This window comes from Aotus nancymaae, unplaced genomic scaffold (assembly GCF_030222135.1).
Source record: "Aotus nancymaae isolate 86718 unplaced genomic scaffold, 86718_ANA_hifiasm-v0.15.2.pri h1tg000008l, whole genome shotgun sequence".
Classification (NCBI taxonomy): Eukaryota; Metazoa; Chordata; class Mammalia; order Primates; family Aotidae; genus Aotus; species Aotus nancymaae.
Genome location: NW_026988419.1, coordinates 45,620,494 through 45,634,755, shown reverse-complemented (window position 1 = coordinate 45,634,755; position 14,262 = coordinate 45,620,494). Strand labels below are relative to the sequence as shown.

At 32.4% G+C, this 14,262-nt stretch overlaps 1 protein-coding gene across 1 annotated transcript in view; it reads right to left on the bottom strand.

Annotated features, from left to right (window-relative positions):
- Positions 1–293: 293 nt before the first annotated feature.
- The window catches only part of CALCRL (calcitonin receptor like receptor), a 104,194-nt gene continuing 90,225 nt past the window's right edge, over positions 294–14,262 (bottom strand). Inside the window, exons 14-16 of the mRNA XM_012464078.3 lie at positions 9,095–9,313; positions 8,900–8,941; positions 294–3,384 (exon numbers count right to left, since the gene is read on the bottom strand). Of these exons, the coding sequence (XP_012319501.1) occupies positions 3,169–3,384; positions 8,900–8,941; positions 9,095–9,313 (477 nt within the window). The 3' untranslated portion in view covers positions 294–3,168. The remainder of the gene's footprint in view (positions 3,385–8,899; positions 8,942–9,094; positions 9,314–14,262) is intronic.

Below are 14,262 nucleotides of genomic sequence, written 5' to 3'. Positions count from 1 at the left end.
CATGAGAGAAAGGAGATGACTTTCTGAACATTTTCTTATTTTGAGACATCCTTTTTCTTCTTTCAGCATAAGAAGGAGTTTGCATCCATTGTAGTATATTTGGATATTTTTAGTTTGAAAAATCACAATTTTTTCTTAATTGGTTTGTTTAATTCATTTACTGGTTTACTGAAGACTTTAAAGAGGGCAAAAGAGATACATTTGTTAATTTTTTTAGAAGTATCCCACTGATTACTGTATAAGTCATGTTTATAAATTAGATTATTTGGCACTCTAGTATATATCAATGAAAATCAACTTTAACTCATAACTTTAATATTTTCATACAATCAAAAACTGGAGATATACTTTAGGCATAACATAAATTGTTATAATTGATCAGAATATCTTGAATATATTTTTTACAGATAACTAGTGGTTTCTACTAGCCGATTAAAACCAAGAGAATATTAAAAGTAAGTTCACATTCAAAAAATTTATAAGCAATAAATACAGAACAACACTACTAGTAATTCTATGTACATTGGATTACATTTAAACAAACACTGCATTCCAGAATGGATATTTTACGAATAAATGCACTGGAAGTTAACTTTAGGAAAGAAAATAACAAATTGGAATTCAGAAAATTAAAATATGACTTTCACAACTAATCACAGTAAAATGGTAGATCTACATTTTAAAACTAGAAATTCCCCAAATCAGTTTTTTGATAACAAAGAAGTTTGCTTTTAAAAAGTGTCAGATTTACTTTGCTTTACAAGTATGATACAAAAATCTTAAGTAGCATTCAGCTTTTGAGGAATCTAACACTTAAAAATATTAATTCTAAAAATATATGGGTACATAACTAACAGTGATTAATCATGGATGACTGTTACACCTCAAGACTGTACAACAGATAAACCCTGGCTATAAAAGAAATCTGATCTAGAATTAATATTATAAAAGCACAACAAAAATACTTGAAAATTATACGTTCATTTTAATATATAATCTTTGATAATTCACCATTTTTTACTGTCACTTCTACCGTCAAGATGGTTGAGACTTGACAGTTTATCTAGAAGAAGGCTGATGTATTTTAACAAGGTCAGAAAAGGATTTAAATATGTGTCTTTGAATAATAAATATCTAATAACTGAGTTTATTAAAATGAATTTTTGTATAACTTAGGCAGTTGAAGTTCCAAAACAGCCTGCGATCCTTTCTATGGCAGCTTATTATTTCATGTTTGAAACAAAACAGTACGTTTTCATGCATAAATTATAAATGTACTGGCCAGACCATTAAATATGTTAATTCTTACTAATTTAGATAATTTTTCTTAGCAATTTTAAATGAGTTCTGAACTCACCATCTATTGATAGCTTAAGAAATAACTTTTGATGAGTAATTCACTAGTTTCATTTATTTCAAGCAGACTGACACACTTAAAAAACAGATACACCTGACTTTCCAAAATTGACTTTTACTAATTGAAGTCATTCTTGTTCTTCAGAGATTTCAATGGAAAATAACATTAGAGAAACTGAATCCCATATAAATGTCACTTTAATTCATTAGCAAGGCTTTCTTCTACCTTTACTTAATAAGGTCTGACTATAATTCAATAAGGTCTGACAATAATTCTTTCTCAATGATGTATTCAGGTATTTCCCTGGTTTGTATTATATACAGTAGCTCTATTAAAATACAAAAGCATTGTATATAATACATATTGTATCCCTTTAGTTTTTTTTTTTCTTGAATAACCTGGGACAGTTCCAAAGCTATATAAATTCATATAGTAAAAGTCAGTAAAGTAATATTTTAATGGGGTAAAATCTATAAAAGTAGCAGATTGGCATTTATTACAGTAGTTGTTTAAAATTTCTGGATTAGAATGTGAGTTCATTGTCAAAATGAAAAAAGAAATATGTCAAACACACCTATTAATAAGGTATGAGTCATCAAAACAAATAAATTCAATAATAATGATCTTGTGTTTTTAAAATAAATATCTTTTATCTTATTATAGATGTTTCTGTTCTCTTAGTTCTCAGACTTCTGATGCTGGCATCTGGTTGTCTTTAAAATATTCACCAAATATAGAATTCCAGACTCTATTTCATTTAAAAAAATCAGCCCAGATACAGTATCAGATATTAACATGCAAACATTTTTGCTTTATATATTTGCTTTAAAAATTACCTAGGTTGTATATATTTCATTTGAGACTGTAAAATAAAACAATGGAGTATTTACACGCTCATTTTTCTCAATTTCTTTTTACAAAATTCCAAGAAAATAACAAATCCTTAATTGATTTTCTTTGTGTAAAATGATTGCTAATTTGTTTATACAGTAGAAATGGAACGGACAAAATTTCTATTTACAGGTACAGGGAAATGAATTCCCTCTCACTGTAAGACAGGAAGAAGCTGACAAGGTGTTTTTAGCATCAACTATGTTTCCCTAATGATATAGAAGTAGGATTGTGTATTATACATCCTGTTCTTCAAGTTTCGACAATGGATATGCCACAAGGTATAACTGATGTGTCAGCAAATGAGTAGATACAACAATAGTACTCAGTTGCTTTTCATAGAGAAAAGAAAGCCAACAAGGATAATTAACTTCTGGTGTTGTCCATTTGAAAGGGTAATTACAAAAAGAACCACAGCACTCTCTGGGCGAAAAATGTCAAAGGGACCAATGGAGATGGGATGAAGAGTTTTAAAACTAAAAGCTAATTTCCCTTTATGTCTATAGGTCTTAGCTAGGTCTCTTTGAGCAATAAAAGTAGAATCATACCCAACATGTATAGGAACTTTTGCAGTCATCTATCTGTGAATTCATGCAATGGTGTGCTGAAGCTGGCTTACACCAACTCAGAAAAGTTGATTGTGCTTTTCTCCAATACCACATTTGGTGATGTCAGGTTGGTAGCGTCACATCAGGCATAGTGGGAGTATCTACTGGCAAACATTACAAACCAGGATTTCTTTTTTCCCACATAGAGCTGGTTGTTACACTCTTATCAGCGCACTACTAATTTCATGTGAGGTTTTTCTTTATGAGATTCAAAAAGTCATTTGATATTGAAGTCTTCTAGCTATAGAGTCATGGAGCCAAGTCCTTGAGTTAGGAGTGGCACAAAACAGTCAAGCAACAATCCTTCTATTTTCAATCATATATATTTTCTGGTTTTAGGATAACATTTTCAATATCATGGATGCTTTTTCCATTTAAGTGTTCACTAGGATAGTCATGACTATAACCTGGACCATCACTGATTGTTGACACTGTGTAAGACGCACTACGAAGAGCTTCAGAGTTGGAAAAGCTGTTTCCAAATTGGATTTTGTATTGATTCCAGTGTCTTCTCAGAATTGCTTGAACCTATCAATCAAAAAGAAACAGAAAAAGAGCAACCCATTAATTGAAATGAAGACACTGTTTTTGAAGCACAACTAAACAGGTCTTGGAGAAGAGCTTTTTTTAAAAAATGTTATGTTAATTAGTGAATAATATACCTTCATTTTCTTACTTCATTTTAAAAATTAAGTGTACCATCTTTACATTAGGAAATATATTACAATTACATTGTACTTTACATTCTATTAATATTTTTCATGCCACGTTTTGTCTTCAAAGCTTTTATAATGTCTATGTATTTATTGTTGGCAAACAAATAGGTAATCAGAACCCCCATTTACAAGACTTCATGTACAGTATCTAGTTTATATTAATGTCTTTATTAAAAGAATGAGGAGACAATTCGTAACAGCATAAAAGAAGAGAAAGATATACAAAAGAAAAGTTAGAATATGAAGAATACAAGTCATCATCAGCAGCAGCAGCAGAGGCAGTAGCAGCAACCTTTATTTTTGAGTAATGCCCATATGCCAGAAATTGTGCTACATTCTAAAAAAAGTAGCATGATATTTGTCCTCATGGAGTTTACTACATAGAGGAAAGAAAAGTGTTGAACAGTATAAAAAATATATTTAGGAATGTAACAACTCCACTTTTACATATTTGAATCCTCTTCTGCTGAATGAATTTGGAGTTTAATGACTTCCTTCCCCTATGCTGAAGGTAGAGATTGGGGGTAGGTGGTCATATGCAGTAAAAATACTGGTCTTAATGGAATGTAAGGCACTGAAGTGTATGTATTTAAATATTCTCATTTGTGCCCATGGACTGACAATTTTCTTCAGTGTCAGTCAATGTGCACAATGAGAATATTTAAATATATCTCTAGCTCAAGTACCTGGACTTTTCCAGGTCTGATGAGTGAGCACACTGGCTTGAAGCAGCTGCTTCTAGGTTATGAATGTGTTAGCCCAATCTCTGTGACCCAAAGTGCGTTTGCTTTAAATGATCTTCCCCAAGCTCTCTATTGCTCATTGGCTCTTTCAGGACTTTTCCAAAGGGAATCTGAGCGTCTCACAGCAATTTTCTGGTAATTCTTGTTCTACATACTCATATAATAATTGTTTAACTTTCTAGTACTTATACAGAATTTCTCAACTTTCTCTTCACTATATTCATGTATACAAATCAATATTAAATCTTTAAAAAAGAGCTTACTTCTTTCTTGTTATTTCCTAGTCTAATCGGTTTAAAAAACACACACACACAAAACCTCAATTTCTCCAATTACATTCTTTGGAAAATAGGTGTTCCGGGACGTCTGTAGCTTTACAGAATACTTCAAAGTTCCTGTTAAAGTATCTTATATTCTGTCGTTTAAAATAAACCTAAAGTTTTATTGTCTCATTACATGTGGAAAAAAAGAAGGAGCAAAGATAAAGCCAACAATTTATTTAGGTAGAACTCAACATGAGGTATTAGAATTACCATTTAGTTGCTCTCTACCGTATAGTTCAAAAATTATATAATTAAAATGAAATAACTTGGTATTAAAAGTTACATTATGATGAAGTTCAGTAAATTCAGGACTTTCAGGCTTAATTTAAAAAATATATGGTAACCATATTTGAAGAAAATAATTCATATTCACGTAAATATGCTTTGAAAATGAAAGCATTTATAAGGCAATAAAATTCATCTTGCAAAAATTAAACTTTCCTCTCAATTTAGTAATATTCTAAATCCTCCACATAGAATATCTAAATTAAGATTTTTTTTATTGTATTTTAGGTTCTGGGGTACATGTGCAGATCACGCAGGATTGAACTAACATCTGCATATGTAACAACTTCAAGATCACGAGCAAACTACAAATTGAATGGCTTCAGATTGTGAATTTTAAGTAAATATTCAGAGATTCAAAGTAAAAATGACCATTGATGAATTATCTAGATACATCTGATGAGAAATTTTCTGATCCTTATTTTTTGTTTCATAAATTTCTCATTTTATTACTAAATACTGGATTGGTTGAGTACATAAATAATATAGTTTCTGGTAGAGAGGAAGTAGAATATAGCTTTGTATAAAAATTTTATATAAAGGTTGAAAAAACGCTGACAGGAAGCCATATCTTAGCTGTGAGTCTACTACTTAAAGTCTTAAAAAGGAAAGCTTAAATTCAATTTGGAAGGAAAATGGCTATTGAAATATATGAGTGTTTGCTCTTAAAATATCTCCTTTGATTAAGGTCATCATTCTATTTCTTCCTTGCAACTAAATCAGAAAAACCATAAAAAGCCAATTTCCTGAACTGTGGGGTCTTACTATAGTTAAAAATAAACCTAATTAAAGATCCACAGGCCTTGTAGTCTTGATTGTTTATGTTATTTGCTCTAAGGATGTTACATGTTTCTTCTGCTTCCTCTAATACAATATCACACCTGTTAAATAGGACATTAAAGTGACTACTCTTAATAAACTTTCAATGAGAAAATATTAATGGGGAAGAGAAACAAGCAAATTTCCATTGTAAGGGGAGATAGCTGAGTGTTATTACAGATATGAATATGTTTTTATTGGTTTATGCATAAGCATGATATAAGTAGTAAGGCAAATGTTTAGAATGTAGCATTACAACTTTATATACCCATTAACACCAGATAAGGAACTAACTTTATACTCCTTAATGTGAATCAATTTAAAATATTTACAGAGCTTTTATAAAGAGTCTACCTAGTTCTCATTAAATAATTTGGGTTTGATTGTTTTCAACAAATCTTTTTGTTCATCTTATAGAGTATCTACCTTCAGGTGTTAAACATACTCTTCTGATGACTAGAGTCCCTAGTTTATGATCACAGTGCACACTTTTGTCTAAGGGCACTAGGGATTAAATGAAAGTAATCCAAGCACTTGTCAAGCCACATTTATTTAACTAGTGAGAAATGCTAATAGGAAGATGATGGCTGAAAAGTACATAAAAGATGGGAGAGAAAAAAATACAAATATTAAGCTAAAGGCAGGCACTTGACTTAATATGGATAACAAGGAAACTAAGCCTGAGCAAATGATTCTAAGAAGTACATGACATAGTTGGAACAAAATGAATTTGGCAATTGTTTCTTCATGTTATGAGAGTGGGAAAAAGAGGCATTGAGACAAAAAGGGAGGGATTATAGTATTTCTTAAGATGAAAAATGAGTCATACTCAAACAGGGATTTTATCTCTAGAGATGAAGAAAAGGGACGGATATTAGAAATGTTGTGAGGAACCAAAGGATTTGGCAACTGCCTAGCTCAAAGATTTTGTATTATTGTAATTTTCCAATGTCAAAATTTTCTCAATTTTAGGACATGGCAGACAATCAAGGTTCTGTGTCCCTTTTGTTTACACAGAGTGTAACAGGAGTGTTAGGTATTACTTTAGATATTCCCTGGGCACTTTTTCTACACAAAAGGGCCAATTTGGGGATTTTGATCTAAAATGACTAATGTTCCTGTTTGCACATGTATTTTTGAAAATGAGTGATTTAACAAATCAAATAATGTGTATACTGAGTATCTAATGAAGTGGAGCATGATGCTAAAAACTTTATCTTCCTTAGCTTGTATTTATCTTTCTGAGACCTATGTAGAGAACTTGCTTTTATTTCCCTTTAAGAAAGACAGATGCAGGCTGGGTGCAGTGGCTCATGCCTGTACTCCCAGCACTTTGGGAGGCTGAACTGGGTGGATCACGAGGTCAAGAGATCGAGACCATCCTGGCCACCATGATGAAACCCTGACTCTACTAAAAACACAAGAATTAGCCATGTGTGGTGGCAAGCACCTGTAGTCCCAGCTACTTGGGAGGCTAGGCAGGAGAATCGTTTGAACCCGGGAGTCCGAGGTGGCAGTGAGCTGAGATTGCACCACTGCTCTTCAGCCTAGCGACATAGCCAGAATCCATCTCAAACAAACAAACAACAAAAAAAAACACAGACTCCCAGACTCCTGAAGGTTGTCATTTCCAAAATATCACAGCCAAGAAGAAAAGTAGCATCTTTGGTATTTAAACACTTTGCTGTGTTTATTCTACGCTGCCTCCCATTACAAAATATTTTACTAGTGAGTATGTTTTGAATATTTAAAATTTACTTTATAGAGTTAAAATCTGTTTCTGTAGCTACAGAGTCTACCTTTCCTATTTCGTGCATGTTCTTTAGCATGTCATCCATATCACGCTCATCTATATTTAATCATTACATCTTATACAAGTAGCATTAAGGATTATCTAATTCAGGGGGTATAAACTAAATTTATAGAGATATAGAATAAAATCTTTGAATTACTTATCAAACAAGTGATTTATCTATTTTTTGTAACCGCATTTTCTGTCTATACTTCTCATTGATTTCAGAAAAAGTTTCTCTTGTCTTCTGTATAGCAGAATAATTATGGAAGTACCAATTAAAGGTATGAAATATAGTCTACAATGTATGAGAGTTCTATACCTCATTATAAACAAATAAATATATAAAATAAACACCTATGTGTTTAACTCGAAATATATTTTAATTAAAAACTAAACATTGAATTTTATTATATGCCAAGATGAAGAAGTAAAATATTACTTAAGCAAGAGTAAATAACATGTTATAATTTTTCATGATGTGTGCATGATTTTCAATGTTCATTTGTTTTATAGGAATGGTTGTCATAGGTTATACCAACTGGTCTCATGTGTTCCCCATCTGAAGCTTTATGATAAGCTTTACAGCTGTCAAGTGTCTGTGCCTCACTCAGCTGCTGTCTGGAGTTCTAAACTTTGTTCAGTTTTGCCAGAATCTTCCTACAGGTTAAACTATGTCCAGCAGATTAAAACATATAAGGAACTAAGTCAGTAGAGTTCAAATTACTGCGTTGTAACACATTTGTATGCATAAGAAATATGTTACCAGTTTTCAAAATGCCTAAAACTTTCCAAGTAGGAAATGCATGAATAAAAATCTAGAAGTATTGAAGAGTACATGGTCATGTTATAAATTAGAGCATTCTCTTCTAAATTTCCTAACCCACTGAATTTCTTCCCTGTATAACCAAGAGTTTAATTTTTAAAATGCTTTGATATTCACCATAAAATTGTTTCCACAGGCTACATTGCAAGACAAGCAAAAAAGAGAAGGAGGGAAACGAGATGATCCTATTTCTTATTTCCTTTTAGAGTGTATGTTCTATTGAGCTTTGGGATTACTTAGCACTGTATCTGGGGAAAAGTTCAGACATAATGGGACTCAAAAAGTATCTCAAAAGACTAGATGAATACCTTTTGAAATATTTTGAAGTGAGGCTGACTTTTCCCTACCTTTGAACTCCATTATGACCTGAGCTTTTGAGAAGGAGAGTTTAAACCTATGAAAAGAGATGATATGGTTCTTTCCTGATAGAAATTTAAAATGGCTGTTCCGGGGGAATTTATGATTTTATCTTATTTAAACACATGTATAGATAGATAGTAAATATAAAATAATAGAAGGAATCAAATCAATTACCATACCTCTCCATTAAAGAAGCAGAAAATGGTGGAGACCAAAAGACCCTGTAAAAGACAAATAGAATGATCTGAATCCAAATGGAAAGATACATGTATGTGTAAACAAATAGCTGTACAAGTAGTCAGAAGTAAAACCAAAGCTATATGTATATATAATACCAAACTTCTCAAGCCGACTTCTTATAAAGAATGCCATACCTGGAAGTGCATATGGATGTGCATGATGTAGTCATATATCTCCTCTGCAATCTTTCCTTCAGGTCGCCATGGAAACAGCACAAATTCAATGCCAAGCAATGGCACTAAGATAAGAGTAGCTCTCACAGCTTTCATATAGAGATTGGATTCCGCTTGGTGTGTAACTTTTAACTTGGTGATGAGAACACGTACAATATTTAACAAGAAGAAAAGATTCACCTAAAAAGAAAATAAAATGGCATCTGAAAATAATTTCATGTTTACTATTAAGAAATATTCAAGTATCTCAATTGTAAAAATCATAAAACATTTTTAATGTACAAGAATATTTTAAAGGGTATGATTGCCTAAGATATGAATTTATATTTCTGGAATTGTGATTTATCCATTTAACAAGTACATCAATTTTAATAAACAAGTTTTAGAAAAGTAAAATTAAATTATGATAGAATTATTGGGGAACATATTCAGTTAAGGAATATTTCAGTGTTTTTCTCAGCTCATTTTTACATACAATAAAAAAATTCTGTGGTCTAAAAACTAAAGCTTTTGAAGATTTTCATATCAAAGAAAATAAATGTTTATAGAAAAATGCTAATTTTTAAACCATTACTTCTTAATCATGTCCAAAGTATATACTTTCCAAATGTATATTATACCATAATAACCATTTTCATCTTTTAAACCAAAAACTTTCCTGTTTTTTTTGTAACAATAATATTTACAACACCTCTCCAAAATAGTACTGTAATCCTCTTTTACTTATGAGGGAACTGAGTTATACAATTGAACAAGCTAATATTCAACCAGGTCATTGTAGAGCTAAAGTAATTTGGCATTCTAGAAGTCCTCCTGTTGATTACTGTCTGTAATGACATATAGTCACTATTTTTGTGCCTTAACAACTTTCCCAAAGACACGGTAGCTTCTTTGGACGGGAGACATAAACCTTTGGCAATATAATGTTACTCAGCAAACAGGGCCTACGAAACATATTTATTTCTCTTTCGCTCTCTGAATACAAGTTTATCTTTTTCTTATTTTCATCCAAGTCAGAGTTTATCGCTTTCTTATTTTCACCCAAGTCAATTTTTAAAATGGACTTTTACTTTAGTCCATTTTCCGTATGCCCATTCCTTATGCCTTCCATAGAGTCTTGAATATTAATTCCAGAAGCACTCCATAGGGGCTAATTGCTATTTTCTTTTCTTTCTCCTCACCCTTAGTTCTGGCATCTGCCCTTTGTGTAATAATCTTACATTTACTAACTATTAATCAAATATCATTTACGTCCATTTATTATTTCCCATTTTTTATAGAGAAGAATTAACAAATTGCATCCATTTGCTAAGTTGACGCATCATAAAAATAACTGGGCATAAAAATATTCTACTACTATTTTTAGAAAAGTTAGTGGAACATATGCTTCAAAAATATACAGCTCACTATATTCCTAATGGAAACATATCTATAAAAAGCAATGTTTGCAGACACAGAAATGTGATGAAGACAGAAGCAGAATAAGCCATTTCAACAGGTGTGAGAAAGAAACGTGATGAACCAACATGTCAGCTGTGATTCCACTCATTGTAACATATTCTCTTCCTGAGCATCCATTGCTCTTTTTAAAAAGATAATAATGCTCTTTTATCTGCTTAATATAGAATATTTTATAATCTTAATATATTAAATAATAATTTATAAAATCACAGTAGAAATGTAGCAATTTAGATCCCAATTATATGAAAATTTTAAAATGCAAAGTGCTTCTTAAAATGGCAAGTTTGATTTAAAATGTGAAATTAGAAACTAGAGTTGACAATGGAATTAATTATTCTATTAGCTATTTTATAAATAATTGCCTTAGAGTGAATCGGATGCTGTTTTCCATGCTATTTTTCAACAAAACATAGTTTTTGAGAATTATAATTCTCATCCTACTTCATTTTCTGTAAATACTTCCATTTACTTTAAACAAAAATAGAAAAAGAATTTTAAATTTTAGAAGAACTATGTCTGAATTTCACTCACCCTAGAGCAAAACTAGTTCATAAGAAGAGAAGAAACCTTAAACTGGCTCGTAAAGTTCACATAACTAGTAGCACATCAGGCTATTTTCATACAACAAAACCATGCTGGGGTCATGACAGAAAGCAGGGTAAATCTCCGCAGTGACTGTAGGAGAGTTTCTGGAAGTCGTTCCCAAACAATCACCTAACTATGCACTCAGGTCACCTAAATATCTGTCATTGAAACCAAATTAAATGTATCATCTCTCAACTTCCCCGAAGTAGGATCTCAAAAATGCTGTAGTCACTCCAATACCACCCTGCTGACATGGAAATGTAATAGAGGAAGTTTGAGTGGAATGACATGTGGTTAAAATACCTTATTTATAAAAGTTGTACAAAAACGTATGATCACAATGAGAACAATTACTAGGGCTCCTCCCAGGAGCTTAGAATTGGCCAGGACCAAGGAGGAGCTCTGGAGCTTAAACAAGGACAGAATAATTTATCCTGGTAGAAAAATAGGTTTCTAATCTTGTTTTAGGCCAATAAGATAGGAAAGTTTTAGGCAACCAAGGTGAATTTTCACTTATTTTCTGCTGACCAGCTTGATGGGCTATATTCCTATATTTCATCCTTGCTGCATCATTTACTCTTCTTCCTCAAAGTTGACATGAACAGACTTTTCCTAGGATTGTGTAGATACTGTTATATTTTGCGTTTGCTAGGTGCTTTTACTTCCTGAATTTCACTGATTTAAAAGTTTCAATCATGTATCCCTCTGTGCAGCCAGATCTTTTGTAATAAAATATTGACCTGTGTTTGTTCTGGAATCTCCTAGGTAGCCCAAACAATACACCATAATTGCTTCGAGCTCTCCTCAGAATGGAAGCATGTTATCACGCAGAAATTACAAGTGAAGAAACTTTGAAGGTCTTTTATTTTTTCAAGAATTTATAATATTCTATGTACTAACTGTGCTAAATCACTTAACAGAAAATATCTCATCTAATCCATATAATACCCTATGAGTTATATATTCTTATTATTTCATGAGATGAGAAAACAAAGACACAGAGAGGTTAAAAACAAAACAAAACAAAACAGAAAACTTGCCCTGAGATGATACACAGGCAGCTGTGGTAGGTCTACAATTCAGTGCTGACTGTTTTGAGCACAGAATGCAAAGCCAAGCAGTCTCAGGGTAACACTTAAACATAGTGTGTCACTCATGCCCTTAGAATGTAGGAGATGGAAGGGAAGGAAGTCCCTCTGCCTTTGAAATTTTCACTATAACTTAAGGTATATCAAAAATTTTATAAAAGTCATCATAAATTATGTAAGAATGACTTAACAGAGATACATTTTGAGAATGGTTTGAACAGCATTCCAACACAACCATATACTAAACTGCAACTACCAAAAATAGTTAAATAATAGGATATCTGTATTAAAAAAGAAAAAGAGTCTGAAAATAAAAGTGAGGAAGCTTTGAATTTTACATGAGAAGTATCTCTCCCTCACACACACAGACACACACACACACACACACACACACAGAGAATTTAATACCATCTGTAGATAAAGGGTATTCTAAAGGAAGAGAGGAAGTCAAATTGTCTCTGTTTGCAAATGACATGATTGTATATTTAGAAAGCCCTACTGTCTCAGCCCAAAATCTTAAGCTGATAAGCAACTTCAGCAAAGTCTTGGGATATAAAATCAATGTGCAAAAATCACAAGCATTCCTATACTTCAATAATAGAGAGCCAAATCATGAGTGAACTCCTATTCACAATTGCTACAAAGAGAATAAAATATCTAGGGATACAACTTACCAGGGATGTGAAGGACCTCTTCAAGGAGAGCTACAAACCACTCCTCAAACAAATAACAGACAATACAAACAAATGGAAAAAACATTCCATTCTCATGGATAGGAAGAATCAATATCATGAAAATGGCCATACTGCCCAAAGTAATTTATAGATTCAATGCTATTCCCATCAAGATACCATTGACTTTCTTCACAGAATTAGAAAAAACTACCTTAAATTTCATATGGAGCCAAAAAAGAGTCTTTGTAGCCAAGACAATCTTAAGCAAAAAGAATAAAGATGGAGGCATCATGCTATCTGACTTCAAACGATACTACAAGGCTACAGTAACCAAATCAGCATGGTACTGGTACCAAAACAGATACATAGACCAATGGAACAGAACAGAGGCCTCAGAAATAACACCACCCATCTACAACCATTTGATCTTTGACAAACCTAACAAAAACAAGCAATGGGGAAAGGATTCCCTATTTAATAAATGGTGTTCAGAAAACTGGCTAGCCATATGCAGAAAACTGAAACTAGACACCTTCCTTACACCTTATATAAAAATTAACTCAAGATGTATTATAGACTTAAATATAAGACCTAAACCCACAAAAATCCTAGATGAAAGCCTAGGCAATACCATTAAGGACATAGGCATGGCAAAGACTTCATGACTAAAACACCAAAAGCAATGGCAACAAAAGCCAAAATGAACAAATGGGATCTAATTAAACTAAAGAGCTTCTGCACAGCAAAAGAAACTATCATCAGAGTGAACAGGCAACCTACAGAATGGAAGAAAATTTTTGCAATCTATCCATCTGACAAAGGGCTAATATCCAGAATCTACAAGGAACTTAAACAAATATCCAAGAAAAAAAAAATCTCATCAAAATGTGGGCAAAGGATATGAACAGACACTTATGAAAGGAAGACATTTATGCTGCCAACAAACATACAAAAAAAAAAAAAAAGCTCATCGTACCTGGTTGTAAGAGAAATGCCAATCAAAACCACAATGAGATAACCATCTCATGCCATTTAGAATGGCAATCATTAAAATGTCAGAAAACGACAGATGCTGGAGAGGATGTGGAGAAATAGAAATGCTTATACACTGTTGGTGGCAGTGTAAATTAGTTCAACCATTGTGGAAAACAGCGTAGTGATTCCTCAAGGATCTAGAACCAGAAATACCATTTGACCCAGCAATCCCATTTTTGGGCATATACCCAAAGGATTATAAATCATTCTGCTATAAAGGCACATCCACACATATGGTTATTACAGCACTATTCACAATAGCAAATACTTGGAACCAACCCAAATG